Genomic DNA, 21,563 nt, shown 5'->3' with positions numbered 1-21,563 from the left:
TCTGTTTATCTTCCGAAGCAGTACTTTGCTTTGTTCCCATTTAACATTATGTTCTCTTTGCATATCACCGTTTTATCATTCATCCGTTTATTATGTTCAAAGCCTGCTATCAGTTTCTCAGCAGTGCAACTAAAATACATTTACTTTACAGACACACATTTACTTTAATTCTCTTGTGAAACAATTTTAATTTACAGAACATTGTCAAATTGCATTCCATTTAGTGCAAATAATAACACTTCTGATGTACAACTTAGAAATATACAAAGTATAAAGTGTAGATTACTGAGAAAATATCAAAATTAAAAATGCTAAATGCATTCTTCAGCTGACGTTGCTCGTAGATCTAGCTCTTGTAATCATCAGCAAATCAATGATCCTGATCCTTCGTGACCTCTGACCTCTTTAGAAGAAAAATCTGTAGTTCAATTTAAGCATGCGGATCTACCGATTGCAAAACTCCCAATATATGATTACGACATGAAACATAAATCTAGAGCAAACAGAAATCTTGAGGTAAGATGATGTGAAATGCTGACCCTCCCCCCCCGCTTCACTTCAGAGTTGATAAATGCACGTCTGGTGGCGGCTGTACAGTAGAGAACGCCAGGCATTAGCGTCCCGGGGTCTAAGGCATTCTTAGGGGTAGTTTATCAGTCAAAAGGGTGGGAGGCCACTGCACTGTAGTGTGGATTGTGAAATGTTTTGTTAAGAGTATGACTGAGAATGTAGGGAGTAGATGACATCCTGCTCAGCATTTTACAACTTTACCTTCACCTGCAGAGAAGTAGCAGGATTAAATTTACAAACGTCACCTGTGAATGGCCAGACTTTTTCCCCCTTCTTCTTTGGGGGCTGGAAATTGGTTTAAAAACAACAACTTTAAGTTTGGAAAATGTCTCAACTCATCCCTCAGTGACAGATGGGATTTTTATATCAACCATTATGGTGCTCATTCGGAAATATCTGTCAATTTTGTCAATAAAGGTGAAATATCTGTGTGTGACAAGGCGGTTTAAGACAGACACACACTCACAATCGACCACAACTTATTACCTACAGACCACAGTCAACTAAGTCCTAGTTACCCAATTATTTGTGATCAGTTCAAATATGGCAAAAATATTGTTCAAGGTGAGTTTGTTAGGAAAATGCTCTTCATCTCCCACTTCCTTGGACCATCACAGTCATCAAATTCAAGCGCTTAACAGTCAATTCACATTTCTCACATTGGTAAACTAACTGAAAACTTAAGTCCGTTTTCTCTGTACAATACATTGTGTCCATGGTGCTCAGCGAAAAGCTACGTTATAAACAATCTATAAATATAAAGATTTCAAAGCTTTAGGCTCAGACCCTCCATCAAACTGCAGAAGAGAGAGAGAGTCGTCACTAGAGGGACAAAAGAAGGCAAGAGAAGAGGAAACACTGTACCACACCTCATCAATTCTTTTCCTGTCAATATCCACGCTCCTCCCTCATGGTTACTTTAGCAACAGCAAAACAAGCAGCTGTAATACTAGTGATTTGAGCAAAAAACAAAGAAGTCATGATGTATGTAATCATAAGAAATGTACAAAACAATTTACAAAAGAAAAATCTGTAATAACAATTCAAAAAACCACTTTGCAAACTGTTGAATTAACATACAAATGTACCCATGACCAGCAGATGGTGTTACGCCATTAGAAGGTGGCTGGGATTAGAACTACTGATGGATTAAAGCTGTAAAACCAGTCTCGTCTACAAGCAGGTGTTCTGTGGATGATATGGTGTCCTGCAGGTAGAAATCTGCAAACGGGTGATTGGGTCATCCAGAGCCTGTTCCCTGGACAACATCGTTTCTCCAGTGGGAAACCTCAGCCCTTCACAGGCCTGAACAAGAAAGAAGATTAAAAGTCACCACAAGATAACACAACTGAAACTAGTTTAAATTCACAATTTACGGACTTTTATTTGGATCTGCACCAAATTGCACACACTCCTAAAAACGGGTCTCCTGAATTATTCTCTGAGAAATCAACGAATATGTTGAAAAACACCTTATCTTGAATGGGTTCTTCCTTCATTCATGCCCCACCCAAAACATTTTATGAAAATCAGTAAAGTAGTTTCGGTTTAATCCTTGCTAACAAACAAAACCTCATTGGTGGAGGTAATAATACCAGATTCTGTACATCCACTGTCCTTTTCACAGTTCAAAATTGAACATCAAGCATCAGCCAGGAGATTTAATGACAGTGTAAGCAAAGTAAGTTGCTTTTTCAATTCTAAAACAGGATGTGTTTGAGTTCCTGTTACCTTGTAGTGTTCAGAAGAGGATCGGCTTCCCTGCGGTTTTCTCTTGGACGTAGGAGGTGAAGCGTTTGAGGAACTTGGGATATTCTCTCTTGGCCACAGCTCTGAGAACCGAGGCTGGAGCCCAGCCCCCTGGGTTTACTGTAGAGAGGGGAGATTATCAGAAACTTTGTGTGATGATTAAACGATGAGTCATAAACCCACGTTGAACAGCTTCAGTGCTCAGACAGCGGCCCAGGGTGCCCTCTAGTGACTATTTCTTTAAATGCACGCCCACAACTGCCTGGCCTCTCTAACAATAAGCTGACTCAGGATTCTTTCTGTGGTGCTGGTGTATGTCATGTCTACAGGAAGTAAGTGGAGGGGGGTTACTTTTGTGGGTTTTACATATATTAGTAAGGACTGTGTTTAGATGAGAAATAAAAATGTGACCTAAATTGATAAGAGATTCGTACTCAGTTCTCACTGTAAGGTTGTGTTTTAATACTAAGGTGCTCATAGGTAGATTATAGTTAGATGGATGACAGTAGAGAGGCTTTGTTTTCTGAGCTGCATAACTTGTCTTGGATAAAAACGGAGGCACATACCATTGGCAACGTAGGTGATCTTACAAAGGATGTTGTCTCTGCTGATTTCTTTATCTCCCTCTGGCGGGCTGACCAGTGTTTGGCAAATCATGGCAACATTGATTTTGGCACGAACACACCTGTTCGTGGGCTGAGAGCAAAACAAAAAATGAATATGAAAACATCTCACTGTAGTACATTTGACAGAGTGACTGTGGTGAAGAGGTTGAAAATCATTCTTTCCCCCATTTAGGCTGAAAAAGAGTCAGAAATGTTCTGAAGTTCAGTCCCCTGAAATTTCCAAAAGGTGCTTTTCATGTAAACGCAAATGTCCGAGTCAGTTTTCCCAAACATTTTCAAGAACTTTTCCTGCCAGGCCCCTACAAAAATGTACAGCGACCAAGTGCGTGCTGAAAGAATAGAATCTCAGGATGAAAAAGAGAAGACCTAGACAATGTCAATGTTCTGGAGTTCATGTTTGAAAACAGTTTTTTGAACAAACCCTTGTTTGACTGTGGGATATTTGCAGTTATGCATTCAAACTATAACAGTACTAATATAGGTATGAAATAAGGAAAAGTAGTCACAGAAATGTTTTTCAACAACCGGACGCTCACGTTCAATACTGTGTGGTAAGATTACGTGTAATGCAGTCAGTCATCTTACAAGGGCATTGTTGTGGTCCACAGAGAAGTTGCAAACCAGCCATGTGTCTGGATCATTTTCGTTTGTTGCCATGATCTTCCTCATGGCTGACAGGTAGAGCACATCTCTCTGAGAGGCAGGCCACACTCTCTGAAAAACAAGCATCAGTAACATCAGTCGGGCTTTCAGAATATTACTGATCAATTGTGCAACACGGTTTCAAAACGTCAACCAACATGAAGAATATTCACCTTGTGCGTCTGGTAAACTATGACAGCATTATCAGAGAGTGTTTCCACAACGTTGAAATTTTCAATGGTAGCTGCGGGAGGAAGAGTTCAGTCAGGCCACAACATTAAAACAGAATGTGTTGATATGATGGTCATGTCTGAAGTAGTGAACTTACTTTCCCAGTCCATTCGGACATCTGTTTCCCAGAAGTAATGGCAGACCTCATGTCCTGTCACCCCCTTCACAGAATGTGTAGCTTTTAGAGGATCCAGGACGATACCGTTCTCCTCCACCTCTCTCCTGTACACCTGTTCCACACAGAGCAGAGCAGGAGACAAACAGGTTCACCAGGTGCTTCACAAACATTCAAAAAACTGAAAACACGAGGTGCATTTAGTTTATCAATTTCAAAGAGACAATGGATAAAACATCTATTTAAATGCCATTTTATTGAGTAAAATTATTTTTAGCCCAGTAAATGAAACGCAGTAACCTAGATGACTGGAGACAAAAGCATTAATGAGAGTTTATGCATTATTGAATGAAAGGCTCCTTTCGCATTGCCAGTAGTGGAGATCTGTTTTTTTTTGTTCAAACACAACAAAAATTGAGGTGCTCTCTCACCTCGCTGTCTTATCAAATTAGCACATTCACCCGAGTGTCATATTTCCATCACTGCTGATCGGAGTCAGACTGATGCAAACCAGTGTCTACGGTCATTTGACCAGGGAGCGAATGCCGATTGAATCCATTCCCATTGCAGACAAAAGCAAGATGTTAGTGTCAGTGGGTTTTTGACCAGTGCAAAAGGGGCTTTTATTTAATGGATTTAATTTATTATTTTTTCATTGTGGAATTAACACTTAAGTGTGAGTGGATCTTCCACCTCCACAAGCTAATAATTCCCCCTGCCCCTGATCTGTCGGTGCTTCAAGTGAAACCTCAGTGCCTTAGCTTGAAATATTCAAAAAGGGAAATGATTAGCTTCTCTATACACTCACCTTCATCTCTCCCTCTTCTATTACCAACTGCCAGTTGGCATCTCCACCCATATCCTGAAGAGAGTAAGTCATATGATTCTGCACCATCTCCTCCACCTAAGAGATGGACAGATATTGATTAAAATCACATGTTAGAGACTCTTTTGCTATTCTGTCCATTGGAGGACATGCTTTGAAACTGGTTTTGATAACTTCATGGGGTCAAACAGAACAAATATTTCCCTTTCAGAATCTTAAGAATTCTTTGAGAAAGGAAGCCACTGGGCAATATACAAATAAATATTGAATACACAATCCTGCCAAGGGTTTGTTATTCAACATCCCAATGATGCTTTAAGAACACAGTGCATAACCAGTCTGGATTCATGCCTGCACATGCTGTGGAAGTAATGCGAGGTAAGAACAAGGCGGAAATGAAAAGGTTCACTAGATTCCAGCCATGCAACATTAGACTATCAGTGAAATGATGACAACCATTATGTGATGAAGATAAACCACAAAGTCTCTCCAGCAATTTTAACTTTGTCCAGTTAGTTTTTTAGTGCATCACATCATACTATACTACTATAGACATGGGTGTAAAACGCTACTATAAACAAAAGGACTAAAAGCACATGGATTCTGAGATCCAGAGTCTGAGATCCTGGAGAGACTGGTTAGTAGACATTCTCATGCATTCTCCGACTGTGGTGAAAAAGCAGAAGGCAGGTCTGCATCCCACTGCAGACAGAGGTGCTCTCTGTTGACCAAATACAGTACCTGAGTGCTGAATCTGTGAATGTCATCTGAAGCACTTATTAGCTCAACGGAGGACAGGGAAGAAGAGTGGCTATGGGGCTGTGCACCGAAAAAGAGGTTTGAAAGAGAGAGAAATAAGAAACAGAACCTAAAGAGTTGCTGCTGCAGCAAACCAGAGCAAACAATCAAAACCTGCTCAACTAGCATTTCACACAGACACATAATGTAAATCTTAAAATATAGTAAACATAACACAAACTCATTGTGTGTGACCACATGAAGCTGAAGGACATATTATAAGAAAATGTTATTGAAGCATCAGTTTAGAGAAGTTGCCGGGTTTATAGACAGGTCACACTGGTTGTGAGCTGACTCGGATTCGAACAGGATCGATGAGTTGCAGAGAAGAGGAGCAACTAATACACTTGTATCAGAACAAAAGTAGGGTGTGAATAAAGGGAACATTAAAGTCAACGTGAGAAACATGTTGAGCACCTTGTTGGCATATCGGTGTGTACCGATGGTGGAGTAGGCGTCTCCGGGAGTAACTGAGGAGGGCCGAGATATCCTGACCTTCTCTGACTGGCACTGAGGGACACAGAAGAGCAGTGTGTTAAGAGAGATTAGGAAGACACACACTGAACAACAAAGACATGCAAGATCTCTGTGTGTAATGTGTGGAACTGTGCTCAAGTGTTTTTTCCAGAAACAGAAAGAGAAAGATGAGGAGGGTAAGAACAACACAACACGGCTTCTAAGGTAAATGTATAAATGTTTTATACATCAAAACTAAAGAGGACATTATGATTGTGCAAAGAAATTGTAATCTTCATCACACCTGCTCCTCTATCTTGTCTTGTCTGTCCAGTGCAGCTTCCACCGCATCAAAGAACTCATCTTCATTGATAAGACTGTTAGGACCCTCCTGTTCAGATGCAACAATAAAAACATGTTGTATGATTTGTAGAACATCCCATGGGAACAGCCCGAATCAAAGAGTATAACAGTTAAACTAATAGGACAAAGTGAACACATGATTCTACTGTCGTTTTACCATTTCAAATTCATTCAATCTATCTAGTTTGATCTTACCTCATAGTCTGGGCCTCCATAGTGAGACTTCTTCTTCAGTTCGTGCATAGCACACTTGTAAGCATCTTCTACCCTCCTCCTCTTCTCCAGCTCCTACACACACACAGACATAACAGTGCAGTACGGTTACAATAAACGACTGTGAAAGCACGTAAACATAGACGCCAATTAAAATATCTGTGTTGCAGTTAAAAGAGGTCTGCTTATCCTTTACATTCGGAAAATAAACAATAAGACTTCAGTGTTGTAGAGCCAGAAAATATGTGCCACAGTGACAATGCTCCTTTCATCAGATCACAGCTGATAAAAAGTGAAGGAGGAAGAGATGTCTGCCCGTCACAAACACTCTTCACAATTTTACCAAATTACCATTTTACCATTTACCAGATGTAACTAAACTCCCTTCATGAAAAAATAAACCAACAAATGAACTGCCAGATAAACTGCATCCACTATCTATTACGTAAAAGCACAAGGACCTAATGCATTAGCTATGAAGACTTGGCTCTGGTGAGTCCACTGAACTCTGCTGAGAAAATAAAAAGAGTTCACATTTCAGACAGCTTAGTCCCACTGGGATAAGAGCAAGAGCAAACTGAAGCAGTTGTGTCTAAAAGTCCAAAGTAATAGAAAACAATACCTCTTCCCAGACAATGTTTCAATAGGGGGAAACCAGACAGAAAGAGACACAAACAGAGTGTAAAGGAAGGTGTGGACATGTAACACTTGCCACAAAATAAACAGAGGGTGATCCTGTCGTCAGATGAGTGAAAAAGACAGACAGAGACATACTGCAAAGAGGTGGCTGCCCGTCTGTAGAGGGATCCATCTCTGTGTCTGGTACGTGAGCAGCTCTGTCCTCCTTCGTAGCGAGGGCTTCCATAAACTCCGAGTCGTCATTTTTCCTTTCTGTACAAGTCTGAGCCGGCGTATCCTGTTCCTTTAAGTGTGTGTTTTGTTAGCGATTTCTATTTCCCTACTCCATATCTGCAGCTAAACTTCACACACACACATATAACCAAACAGAGTTAAGAGTGAGGCAGTTTCACCTGAGCGTTCTAGCTGACTGACAGAGAGCTTCTCAGCTTTTGTGAGTTTTAGGGTTGGGCAGCACACCTTCACACACTCAAGACATAAAAAGTAAAGAAACTGGTCTGACAACATCAGATGAGCTGATCAGGATGTAAGCATAAGCAGCTCCAAAGGGCGTAACTTTACAGACACAAGGCACTCACAAGGTGTGGAAAAGTGTTTAGGGAACTTCAATCATGCAGGTAAAAAAAAAAATGAAAAGCTCATTATAGGAAACAGGTGCATTTTGTGAAACTAATGGGATTGATTACAGCCATTATTGTTACATTTGTAAAACAACAATTTTTACCTTGAGGATCCTTTCCCCTTTCTTAATGCTGGCTAACACAGATGATCTTTTTTTACCACCATCCTGCTTCATTTACCAACAGATCTGAACTACATCCTATGAAATCAAGGGTCGTCAAACATTAATACAGCCAGTACATTTTAAATGTAAATACAATCAACAGCGATCACCAGAAACCCTTGTTTGAATCTTTCCAGAACATCCACTGGGTGTTGTCCACAACCTCGTCACCTTAAGGACAAAATATCAAACTCTTGCTCATAATAACCAACTTGTTAAAGACAATAGAAGCAACAATTACTGTAGCTTGTCAAAGCACCGGCTGCTGACACGCCCACTCAGGAAACAGCCGATGACACTTCAGGGTGACATTTCTTTTATTTACCTTGTCCACTCTTTTCTGCCAGCTGTCCTCTCGTTTGACCATGAGTTCGATGCAGTGGGACAGGGTGGACAGGATGCCTGCTGTTGTGGCCTTGAAGGTAATGGCCTCCCCCTTAAAGTCTATTCCGTTCATGCCTTTTGGGCTGGCAGGAGCAAACACTGGCACAGACAGAATGAAAAAAACAAACATGTTGAGGCTTCCTCATGGTTTGATTAAAAATAAACAACTATGACCAGGCCAAGCAAATGAAACAATGAATATTTGTATCTGCAGGATAACTCACGTTTTTCTTTGCTGCCATTGTTGTTGTGATTATATTCACCATCAGGTCTTGTAGTGGTAGGAAATTCATCGTCATCATCCTCAACTATTGGTATGAAAACAACAGCAATCTTAGATCTATCTTCCATTTATATATCCAGTTAACCATGATGTAAGATAACATGAACACCTAAACCTGGATATGTATCGAAGAGCATAATGTTTTTAGATATACAAACATATTCAACAGTATTAGGAGACATTGCGACTTTTTTCCCCCAGAATTTGACAATTGTTGATCACACAATCCGAAATTTTCGAAAAAAGAGTTTTTCAGATTTCATTACAGGTTGGTTTAAGCCACACGAGAGACCAAAGTCGATATAAAAGTGATTTTTATGGCCACAGAAAGGTTCTGCCAGAGATGACACAGCTCACAAAGTGCTTTATAAGTGAATATTGATTTTTGTTTCCTTTTTCAATGATCCCTATCTAACTACTCTACTTCTATTCTTATACACCATTTCCTTTGAAAGAAAAAAAAGATACTAACTCCACCATGTCCACAGAATTTTAAACATAAGCATTTGTGGGTTATAATATCTGTTTTGGTAAAAAAAAAAAAAGGCAATTCTAAACCAACGTAAATACATTTATAATAAATCTCGGACAAGATACAAGCAATACAAGTATTTATAGCACAGGTTACCTCTGTCTCTGTGAAATTCATCTTTGGAGACAACATCAGCACAGGAGTCAAAGTATTTCTGCAGGGTGTCCACTTGTCTGCACAGAATGTCCCGGAAGGTCTCCATTTCTGATAGTTTCTCACGCAGCCGGTGGCCCTTCTGTGCAGAAACACAGAGAAGAGCAGAGATGCAAACAACAACTAAAGTAGAAAGTCGACAAAAGGTAGTCTAAGGAAAGAGTCATTTCAGTTAAACTGCGTCAACCATATACGACAATGATGTGAATGTGATAAGAAATAGTACAAAATGCTAATTATTATCACTAACACTAATGTTACCAGCATGTCTTGCTAAACTATTTCATTTACCTTGAAGGAGGATGCGGATGTGGCAGACAAGGCACTGGCTGCAGAGGTGAGAGACAACATGGAACCATGACGCCTCAGACTGGTTTCTGAACCATAACCAGACTCGGCCTGAAACCCAGACAAGGCACAAAGAGGGAGAGAATAGAGGAAAGAGTGAGTATCATGATGGAAAATGGAGTAAAGAGAGGAGAAAATGTGTGTGGAGAGAGGAGAAGCAAAGAGGGGAGGATAGAAGTTCAGTAAGAGCATAAAACACATTTAACAATCTGCCAAATAAAAAGGTCTTCTGCTCTTAAAAACTAGACAGAGGAAAAGTGAGATCAATTCTATCAGTCGGCAGCAGTGAGTAATGCTGAGCAGCATCAGATCAGGACCTACACCCACCCACCCCCACCCACACACACACTGTTGAAAGGGACAACCAGACCTGATACTCATGGAAATAAATCATACTGAATCCAAAAGTGGACAGATCAAAGCTTGATTAGAGACTTTCTGAAGGAAAACATCTATACTGGGAAATGTTTTGTACTGTCTTACATTATAAATCAGATATTTGACTGGGCATTAGAGACTGCATCATACTTCCATTAAACAGACATGTTAGCATTGTGTAATGCCTGGGAGTGCCAACTCAGCTCAGTGACAAGACTTTATTATACATATTGTATGTGCACGCACAGCCAGCCAACCCCACCAATGAAAAATATTACTATTGTTAACTGTTATCCACTACATTAGAGGGAGATGGCAAATTCAAACCAAATATTAGAGCCCAACACTTAAATGTATACCTTCACTCATTCACTAGAAACAGTAAGATGGAGCCAGTGTGACAAGTTTAAGAATTAAATTATTTTACATATAAATCAGGACCCAAACATGCTGGTGGTATGTTCTTTCAGTCTAAATTTATTTGCTTTGGTTTAGTGTGTAATTATCCTCATTTTATTTCAGTAAAGAGACTAAGTTGTTTCTGGTGGCTAACTGACATGCAGAGGTTTTACTGAACACAAGAGGGAGACAGATGACAAACCTGAGGGTGGACACATACATCTGCTAAGTGGCAAGAAATTAACTATGAATGTTAGTGAATAGAAAGTGAACTCAGTTGAAGACGGTTTTGACGTTAAAGAGTATGTTTACATTCAATAAATAACTAGAGCAATCAAAAAACTAAACTTAAAAAATGTGTTATAAAATTACAAATCACATAAAGGCAGTGGAAAAATAACACGAACACCATACAATAAAATAAAATTCAACAACTCAACAACATACAACCAATTACTCAACCCAGTCTGAACTAGAAGGGTACTCAGTCAAGTGTCCCCTTATGAAACCACATTGAAATTCACAAAATCTGGATTTTTATTTGGATCTGCAACAAATTTCCCACACTTAGAAATATCAGGCTCCTAAACATGCCTGATTTTCTTTCATCAAGATCCATGACTTATTCTCTGAGAAGTCAACGAAAATGTTGAAAAACACCATATCTCACAATATTATAGAAAGGGGGGAAAAAATTCTGGATCCGTCCCCTCATCCAGATTTGCACCAAAATTGATTGGCCCAAACGTTATTCGTCTACAAGGTTTTGTGTCCATCCAATACTTTTTTCTTTTTCTTCAAAAATTGGCATCAGTACCAGTGAATATTTCAACATTCAGTGTTGTTATTAAAGAGACACTACAGCTCAGTTTTACAAAGGTCTTTTAAAAATAGTATCTTTAATGGTGTAAAGGTAGATTCTAAGTGTAGATATTTGCTGCTAAAACACACTGGAATCCAGTGGTTAACTATCAGTGGCTGTGTGTGAGCTTTGACTGGCTCTTCATAGCAAGTAGAAGAGTTGTTTTGTAACTTCAAATAAAAGGTCGAGGACAATTGACGCTTTGATTTGTGGTCTGGAAAATACTCCAGCTGCACTGACGGCTCCACAAATATTATACAGTGCCAGGGGATTTTATTTCTAAACCACCTTCTTAATGCATTTACACAACATAAACAATATCATCTCCGTTTTTGTGTAATGTTTGTTTCCGGCAACAACAGTTCTCTTTATTTATCCTATTTACTTCTTGTTGGCATTTCTATAAAGCCCACACTTCAAACAGCGGAGAAGGACGGCCAGGTAGTTACATAGGTAAACAAATGTGTGTTTAGGACTAAGGGCTGTTAGACTGTCAGATTGTATTTGCTGTAGTTTATTTTATTTGAACAGACAAAGATATTCATTAGGTTGCTGAAATCATCACTGCTGTATCGCTAGGAGACCACGAGGCAAACCAACGCACTGCAATGACAAAACAAAGACCAGACTGTGACAGCCATCTTTTATGCACCGCTGGTAAGCTGCATGACACAACCATGCAAACTAAACACCCACTCATAATACACAACACACAATATAGCATCTTTGTGAGGGTAATGAGATGAGTGACCCCAGTGACCACATCTGGGCACACGGCTGCTGAGGAAACCACCTCTTAATAAAAACACCGGTATTCCAGCATACACCCATGCAGCATAAGATTGATTCACAAAAACATGGTGACTGCTTTCTTACAACCTGCAGAGGAGTTCAATGCTAAAACTAGCCCATCAGTGCTATCAATGGTAAAAACTAAATGCATGTTAACAGAAAGTGATATTTTATTCAATGTATGGATGAGGGCAAATGAACAGTAACCACTGCCAAACTACTTAAATTACTTCAGTGATGGGTGACAGTGAGAAAGCAGCATGCCAACATGCACCTATATAAGCCCACCATTCTGCCATTCCAACAGCCAAAGCAGAGCAGGACACTGCTGCAGTCCCGGTAGTTTGCTGTCCCCAACATGGCCCAGACGCTTCCCCAACACGCCCAACGTTCTGATAATTCAGAGGCTCAAATCCAGTGCTCCGCTTTCCCTGGACACACCTCGCTGATGAACAAAAGGAAAGAGGAGGAGATGGAGAGGAGAAGAGAAGCGATTGAAGCTCAGCTTAGGTCGTTTAGTAAAAAGAAAGCAGCGGTAAGAGAGGGAAAAGAGAGAGGAGGAAAAAAGTCATTGGCCACATCGCGATGAGAGGAAGAGGCAGACACTGGCTACTCGGTGATGCAGAAGAGACGGGAGTGAGCCGAGAGGAAGAGTCTTGTAAATCCTTGGCTGAGCGATGCAGGTCTGCTCTCTGTCACTTCCTCTGCAGACACACACGAACATGGACTCAAAAGACACACTACATACATGCACTTCACTCATGCTGCATTCATTTTTCAACAGACCACACACCCTGATTTGTGAAACCTTTTCATCTTGTCCATCTTTACGTCCCGCACCAATCACCGAGCAAGCAACCTTGACTCTTTGCATTTGGGTCGAAGAGAGAGAGTGAGAGAAGGGTAAAAATGAAGGGTGCATGCATGTATTCATGAGAAAGAGAGAGAGGGATAGAAAGACAAGGGCTGTCTGGAGCTGTTTGTGTGCTAAACCACTTAAGTACCAAATGGGTGGATGAGTGCATTATGACAGAGAGAAAGAGAGAGAGTGTGGGAGGCAGAGAACAACATTTGTTTGGATCCTCTGCTTTGCTTCTATCCACCTCACACTCCTTTCATTCCTTCCTATTTGCTAACATCCCCTTATGAAGTCTGATCTGGACAAGTAAGAGTCAGACTGTGCCAACAACCCCTCTGATGAAGTGGTGTTAAAAACTACAAATAAATACAAGGGGTTTTCCCCATTCCCTGCTCTTACCACCCCTCTAAATCTGACAGAATGGAACAGTCTCCTCAGTATGATGAATGTGTCCCTCTTGATTTTTGTTGCTGTGAGAACGGCTGATAAACAAAAATGCATTATTCATCAAGAGCTGCACTTATCATCGGTGCAGTTAGCACAACATTTCCCACCACCAACACAATCACACCCACACATAAAAACACAAATGGACTTGAACAAAAACTCCCTTTTTTCCCTTCACAGTAATCTGCCTAGTTTTGTTATGTAAATGTTGGTTATTTGCCTTTGCAAAGTGTCATATAGGAGCCATTTAAAATGCTGCAATTATCACTTGTTCAAAACATATTAAACCCCATTTATAGCTGTTAGAAACCGAGATAAAACAAGCTTGGGGTATTCAATATTGGCTAAAAAAGAAACCCTAAAACATTTCTAAACATTTTAAATAATACAATGTTGTTACACACCTTGTACCTAAACTAACAACCGAGTGCTGAACTACAAGAGGCTGAATATTTAACTAAAGACCTGTTCTTTAAGTCTATGTCACCCTTAACCTGACCACAGCCCAGAGGTCTGTCTGTGCTCAGTTTATATGTGGTATTTTGCCTCTGGTGCTGGAAACTGGATGCTTCTACTCTATTCCAGAGGAAAATAGAAAGTGTGAAATGTGTAACGGGGAGGGGTCGAAAATGAAATGCAGTTTTTGTTCTATTGTCCATTATATCATAACCTTAGTCAGAAACTTTTCTGTAAAATGTCTGCAGACGTGTTTGACTTTGCTCATTTTGTGTTAAATGCCTACCAACACGAACGGCGTGAGGCAATACCAAAGTTATGTTTCATATGTTTAATGACCAAAGAGAAAAATCGTGCTTTAATTTGGTGGTGGTGACAGTCTTACAAATATGCTACAGCTACTTTAAGGAGTATTTTTTAGATTTAATCACAAGGACTATAATTCAAAATAATACACTAATGCTGAACAGATGCATGTGTTTTTTACTGTAACCATTTCTTGTGATGAAATTGTTTTCAGCATTGTACGTTTGATATTTATGATGATTTTCTTTTGTTTGTTTTACCTATTTGTGTTTCTTTCTATTGGGTGCAGTGTTTTCTTCATTGGTTATTTACTTGTTTTTTTATTTTTTCAATCAGCCAGTGTTTTAATCATAGATTTATTGTACAGTTAGTTTGGATGGTATGCATAATGCATATTAATTATCAATAGATATTTGTAATTATATAAGAAGTACCTTGATTGTATTTCCGTTTGCCTTGTTAGAACTGGCTAGGGATAGCAGAAGAAAATTAGCCTATAGAGCAAACTCTGGCTCATTTACAAGTCTGTTGATTAATTAGCAATAAATAAACAAATCAAATAAAAGTTCGAAATGTAAAAGAAAAACACAAAGATATTTTTTTTAACTAAATACCAGAAAAGAGACACTATCGAGTTTTAGGCTACGCTGATTCATGCCCTTGAGTCCTGACACAAAGAGTAAACCCTGATTCTAAGTGGTGAACACTCCATGGGGAAAGTCCTTCATTTTCCAGTTGGGACCAGTGCTGACAATCTCACCTTAAAGCATTAAAGCTTAGTGAGGTTACTGAAGGTCACACTCCAGACATAACCCTGGAATACTCTCACAGAGCTGTTAATGGACAAGCGGGCTGCGGCCACTCGCACTCAATTGACATGCAAACAGCCAGTAGCATTTATGAAAGCATCCATGGCACCAGTTTTGTGGAGAAGCAGGGCTTAATGAGCGTTCACAGGATAGTGACTGTGGTGCATTTACCGTGGTCTCTCAGCTGTGATATTTTGATGTGAAAGCAAGACAATAAAACAAATGTAAATAATTTAGGAACCATGCACTTAAAGACCAAATGAATTCCTAGTCAGCCAAAGTAACACAAAAAGCACAAAAACACTATAAATGTACAACCCAAGTTAATGTACAGTCTGTACAGTATTTTCAACACTGCAGAGTTTTGCTAACATTTTAAGACTTATGCTGCATTCCAGTTGGGTAAGTCGATATTTTCCAAGTTGGAATTTCCAATTTCCGACCCCCAAGCTTTCCAGTCGCATAACGCCAAACATGAACAAAAAATATTGCTGACCATGTTTTGTTTTTGTATTTTGGGCTAGTGATTAGACAATTGAACCACCAGCAATGTAGCCTCCTTGCATAAAAATATGAAGCAGAGATTGTTTAATTTAACCAGCTACCTAATTACATAAATTTACATGAACAGGTTTTATTTATAAATGATAATTTGTATTAGCTTTAATAAATTAAGGCAAATATACTTTATGCTGCCTTTTAGTTTATGGCTTATGATTTACAATGTACACCACCACTGGCAGCACTATTGCTAAGTGACATTAGACAACGGCTTCTCCAAGAAGTCAGGAGTCAAAAGTAGCAAGTACTCAAGTTAATCATTCTTAAAGAAGTATCAATGTGCTCAATGTGCAGGAGTGTCTGAAGGCTGGCGTAACACGGTCTGCTGCCAAGAAGGAATTGAATTCATGACGAGCGAAAACGAATTCTTCTGACGTCTTCACTGCTGAGATGAATAAAAAAAAACCTGTCAAACAGGCAAGAATAATGTCTGTCACTGATGATGAGCTTGAAGAGACCCAAGTCTGAAACATGTTAACTGTCAGTGAAAATCGTTATGTGAGAGGAATGAGGGTGGGAGGAGAATCGACTCACTAGAGTGACTCAGCCGACTAGCGGCCACTGGGACAGTGAGCTGTCTTCAACTGCTCAACTGAACAAATATTCTGGTGAGCGGCAAAACAAAGTTACACTTTTAGGTGGTTCTGAGAGGTTGATACGATTGCATTTTCAAATCCACTCACTATCACTATAAATTGTTATACAAGTGTTATTTTGTGTGACGCACAGTACATTCACTCACTTAAATGTGTCTGAGTACTTCAGGAAATACTGTTCACATCATCAGTGAGCAGATTTGTTTTGTTGAGTGAACTGTGAAAAAAGTACCTTGTGTTTTTATGAATACTAGAATGATAATGGTACAAAACAGTGTCAAAATAAATAATATATAAAATGCCCAAATACCCCCTACCCCCGCCAAACAGGCACCTAAGCTGTCCAGATACCTGAGGAAAACTTTTCATTATTGTATAATCAAAAAATGTATTCTGAATGTTAATCAGCTTAATATTCAGCACACACTAGAACAAACCTGGTACAAACTAACAACAAAATGATTGAGGTATATCTAGATGTAGTCAGCTAGTTTTTGACAGATTATTTCTGTTGCACATATAATGAAGGTTTTTTATGCACTCATTTATATTCTGTATCTTGATAAAAACAAAGAACTAGATACTTAGATACTATCTACAATCCCATCTGATCTATTTCATCGCAACATGTCTAAGACATGTGATCTTTGTGTAATAATGCTTACAGCAACCCAGGCCAAGCGATCCCGCCCTGTCTAACAAGACACCCACACAATGCACATATAAACCTAAATCCAACCTTTGTCCCAATAATCATCTGAGCCACAGTAAGCCATGAACACATATGAAATATTCTTATTTTGAGGAACCATACATCATTAGCTAGATGTCTTTACAGAGTGAGCAGCTGCCTGGTATCTGATGACAGGGGATACCCCCACCTCAATACCTCACTCCTCAGATTCCTCACATTCCCAGGGTAAAGGGCTCTGTGTTAGAATGTGTGTCCGAATCTCTGTCCAGCCACACCCAGCTCACTGAACAAAGTAGATACCCTGTTTGTTCAGAACAAACAGCCTGAACCAAAACTGAACCTGAATACCTGAAATAGGTGAATCATATCCATAGCCAAAGAAAGTCACATTACAAATATTTGTTCTGATTCTTGACGAACACCAAGCAAATCAACAAACAGTATCACTGGGACTGGTTTCAGACTCATTCACTATCTGCAGTATCAAATTGTCTTGTAAGAGTAATGTAGCTGACTTGCTTACAGGTATAAAAAAATTCCCCAAAAAGTGTGTATGACGAGCAAACCCAGGATTTAGATAAAGCAAGTCTGTTCTCTCTTTTCAAGATTAACAAAAGCGTGCTACTCACCTTGTGCAGCTCTATCGACTCAATCCATTGGAGTCTGTGTTCAGGATCTTCAGCTCTGAGGTACCAAACGCTGTCGTTCACGCTGATGTCAAAACGACACTCGTCAAACTCATGAGGCTGCACAGAAAGAAGAAGAGGTCATTAATAGTTATTGGACACGGTGTGTGAGACAACTCAGGAAATATTATCACCAAAAAACAAATATCTTTAATTTCAAAATCACAATGTAACATTTTCCCCAAATTCTACAAAACCACTGAGAAATAGGAGCAAAACGATCCTGCAATAACTCCTCTCAAAATGTGTCTCTCTGTTTACGACACTGACTGAATAGTGATGACACACTCTTGAAACACATGGATTAAATCAGTCACAGAAAAAATCTCTGCCACACAATAAACAGGAATCTTAATTAAAAGCTGATGCATTATGTCTCAAAGCGCAATCCTAAACGACCGCAGCAGAGCAGTGCAAAAGAAACAGATATTCTTCCAGCGTGCCTTTATTTGATCCTAGGTCATCATACCTTTCCTTCTACTCTTGGGCCAAATCTTTCAACTATTCCACTTTCCTGCTCTGCAATGCACCCCACCCAGCTCCAAACATTGACTGTCACCCAAACACATGCAACAAAGAATTTCCCCGTTTCCTCCGAGACTGGAATTTAACCACTGCACTCCTCCAGACTAAGGAGAGATCTGCTTTGCAAAAATGTTCCTTATACGAAATAAGACGGAGTTGAATCTACTCCCCGTTTTTCTCCTCGGTTGCATTGAGACTACAGCTGCTCTGTCAGCTGACAAAACCTCATGTTGCCCACGTTTAATTAGATTTGCTGAATGATGCTCATGTGCTGCTTTATTTGCCATCATTGACAATGGCGACATACACCGCAGCTCTGAACACACAATGTTAGCCTCCATAACTTCATGTAACATTGTCTAGACACTGATGTGACATTTTTTAACTTGTATATCTGGGATGCTGCAGAGGTCAAGTGGTTTTCTCTACTTTCAATTACAGCCTCAGAGATAAAGCTCCCCATTGAAAGGTATAACATAAAAAATCCCCTCCAGTTACAAAATTTCACTGCAGAGAGGGCACACGATGGTTACCTCAAGTGCATCCAGGTGTGATGCCATAACTGGTGAGAGAAAACCCAGTCTATCATACTGTGCTGTTTCAGACACGGCCCATAAACCTCTGCTTTACAATCCAGTTTATGCCTCATTCTTTCAGACTAGAACATTCTCCTTCCCCATACGTAAGCACTACTGTATATCCATGCTGCACTGCCTATTTTTCCTGTGGCATCCTCAGTATTAGGAATGAGGAGGTTGTCAGTTAAATGCTGATAGTCACAGTTCACAGAAGGAAGGTCTACAACTCAAGTTTGTTTCCTTCTATTCGCAGTCTTTAAATTAGTGCGTTCCATGCAAGTTTGAATTTTAATTAAAATAATATCTGACAAATTAACCATCAACATTCACTATTACTTAAACAAGAGTGCTGTGAGCAAAGATATATAAGAAAACACTGACGCTTTGACAAGAGCTTAAATTGATGTGAGCTTTAGAAAATGGGTCTTGGTCGTTGATACGAACGTTCAGACAATAACATTTCCGGCACGTTTGTCTCCATACGAGGACATTATGGTGTCTGTAGCCTCATAATTGTAACAAACTGATGTTAAGCAAGAAGAGTAGCAAAGTTTCTGCATTCCTGACTCCTCACACCCAAGCCTTCTTAAACAGCACTGGCTTCAGATATTTAGGAAGACGGGAGGGTTGGTAAGTTGCGGCAGTGTGGGTTATATTATTACTACTTAAGTGTTAGTAAACTGTGTAAGCTCCTGGTTAGCCTACTTTAACAAAATTACAAAACACTGAGGGTCATGTGGCGTTTCATTGAGGTCTGCACAAACGCAGGAATGCTCACTCCGACTATAAGAAACTAACAGTAAACTTTCCTGTCACAGTAAAACCATTAGTTTGGCCACTGTACTTGGTGGCGGCATGCTCAGAGAAAACAGTGAATATTTAACCAGGGTGTGGGATTTCAGCCAATTTCACCAACAGGAGGCCTGCGCAGGGGGGACACAGATCCAACCACTGCAGCGTATGTGGTTGAAGCTTAAATTTTAACCGTAGGGAATGCCAATTTAAGGTAGCCTGTGAAATGACTGCCACAGAGGAGGAGACATGCAAGTGTGCTTGAGCAAGACTGCAACAGCCTCATTACTAGTTAATGTTTACTTTTTTATCTTTGAAGGAATAAAAGTTCAAGTCCATGCTGATGACAGGGAAGGACAGGATGAAAACATTGTAGCTTCCTCAAGAGTAACCCTATGGTGTGATACCCCATGTTACATTTTTTTACTCACTTAAATCCAATAAAATGTCCAATTGGTTCTAATTGAAAACCAGTCTAACATTTGACGTGACATTTTTGTTAAAAAGTGAAGAAAAACCCATTAACACCCACTAACAACTGGCTTTTGTCTGTAATGGAGATGGATGAAATCAGCATTTACTCTCGGGTCAAATGACTCTGCAGTACACACAGGTTTTCATCAGCTCCGCGTGGCAGCGATGGAAACGGGACACTCAGGTGAACATGTTACTTTGGCAAGACGCCGAGGTGAGGAAGTGCCTCAGTTTTTGGTGCATTTGTGACATTGATTGAGGTTTACCTGCGTTTAAAAAACCTGCGAATACCCTGTATGTTTGGTGTGAAAATGTGAGATTATTGGTTATCAGTATTGGCCATGAGAAGCAGGTAATTATTGGTATTGGTTGTAAAAAAAATCCATATTGTGCATCCCAAGTGCAGCTATCTGTGCATGAGAGAGCAGATGAGTAATATTCCTTCCTGGCACCATGTAAATACGTACTGTGATGACAGCCTTGCTGAGGCACAGGGACCCCCTGCAGCCGTACTCCCGTTCATCCTCCGACTTGTAGTAGCTCAAAGTGTTGTTCTTCAACACAACCCATCGGTCCTGCCATCCGTGGATGTAATTTGTCCACTGTAAAGGAATGAGAGGCAGAAGACACAATGTGTAGTAACACGTTGGAATCAACAGACCATACGTCCAAATAATAATACTAAAAATAATAATACATTTTGTCTCACTTTGGCTTTCTAGACACCCAACAACACCTTACACTATAATCATAAATAAACATATCAATAATTCAAGTTTAATTAGATTAGGAGACACAAACGCCTATTGATACATCACATGTAACACAAGACCAAGGTTATAATCCTGTTAAGAGGCAAAGACTCCTAACAACACATCATATGTGGACACAAAAGTGAGTAAAAGCAAAGGTGAACATCTGATAAGTGTGGTGTGTGTGTGTGTGTGTGTGTGTGTGTGTGTGTGTGTGTGTGTGTGTGTGGGTGGGGAGATAAGATGTTATGTGCATGCAGTGATTCTGGATTCAATGTCCTCTTTGCCTTCACACCAGCAGCTCAAAGTTATTTCTGCAGCCTCCACATGCTAGAGTAATTGACCTAACGTTACCTTGCTCAACACGCCTCCGTGCTCCGCTTGCTGCCCAGATTCCGGGTCCACATCCTCGTCCGACCCGGACGATGAACTCTTCTCGGACATTTAAACCGGAGATGCGAAGCACAACAAGGGATTCCGCTTTGATTCTAGCTCGACGCTAGCTGCTGGGTTTCAGACACCAGCTCCAAAGGCGTCACAGTCCAACCTGCTGACAGATTTAACTTTAGCCTGAACGCCACTGAAAACAGCGTCAAGTGAGCAAAACAGGCAGCGGGATAAACGTAAATTACACTCAGTGCTCCAGCCGAAGATGGCAGCAGGCTGCAGCGGAGCAGGGTCTCAACTTCACGGGGCTTTTGCAAGCTTTGTTTTGAAACTGACGTCGAATACCAATGAGACTAGCTAGTTAGCGTTAGCTGTCAAACGATGCGACTAGCTAGCGTTAAGTTAACGGGCAACTTGTGAGCGCGCTCGTTAGCTCCGCTCGATGTGCTGCTCGCAAGAGCGACGGGGAAACAAGGCCGCGGTGTTAACAACGAGCCT

The 21,563-nt window shown here is 40.2% G+C and overlaps 1 protein-coding gene across 2 annotated transcripts; it reads right to left on the bottom strand.

Moving 5' to 3' along the window:
* Positions 1–168: 168 nt before the first annotated feature.
* LOC118114823 (ceramide transfer protein) lies at positions 169–21,451 on the bottom strand. Of its 2 annotated transcripts, XM_035165524.2 has the most exons (19): positions 21,311–21,451; positions 21,033–21,225; positions 20,394–20,528; positions 17,501–17,617; positions 9,656–9,763; positions 9,308–9,446; positions 8,621–8,704; positions 8,338–8,495; positions 6,572–6,664; positions 6,318–6,404; positions 5,975–6,067; positions 5,501–5,578; positions 4,742–4,837; positions 3,916–4,048; positions 3,761–3,831; positions 3,531–3,659; positions 2,886–3,015; positions 2,302–2,439; positions 169–1,875 (listed from the first exon to the last, which is right to left on the bottom strand). In XM_035165524.2, exons 2-18 carry the CDS (start codon positions 21,120–21,122, stop codon positions 2,312–2,314), a joined length of 1,869 nt encoding a protein of 622 aa, XP_035021415.1. In that variant the 5' UTR covers positions 21,123–21,225; positions 21,311–21,451; the 3' UTR covers positions 169–1,875; positions 2,302–2,311. The 2 variants fall into 2 exon arrangements, with proteins under 2 accessions (XP_035021415.1, XP_035021416.1); XM_035165525.2 differs by lacking the exons at positions 5,501–5,578; positions 21,311–21,451 and having other exon boundaries at positions 21,033–21,171.
* Positions 21,452–21,563: the final 112 nt, after the last annotated feature.

Source organism: Hippoglossus stenolepis, chromosome 9, assembly GCF_022539355.2.
Source record: "Hippoglossus stenolepis isolate QCI-W04-F060 chromosome 9, HSTE1.2, whole genome shotgun sequence".
Classification (NCBI taxonomy): Eukaryota; Metazoa; Chordata; class Actinopteri; order Pleuronectiformes; family Pleuronectidae; genus Hippoglossus; species Hippoglossus stenolepis.
Note: the sequence above shows the minus strand (reverse complement) of the source record. Positions and strands in the feature narration are given on the sequence as shown.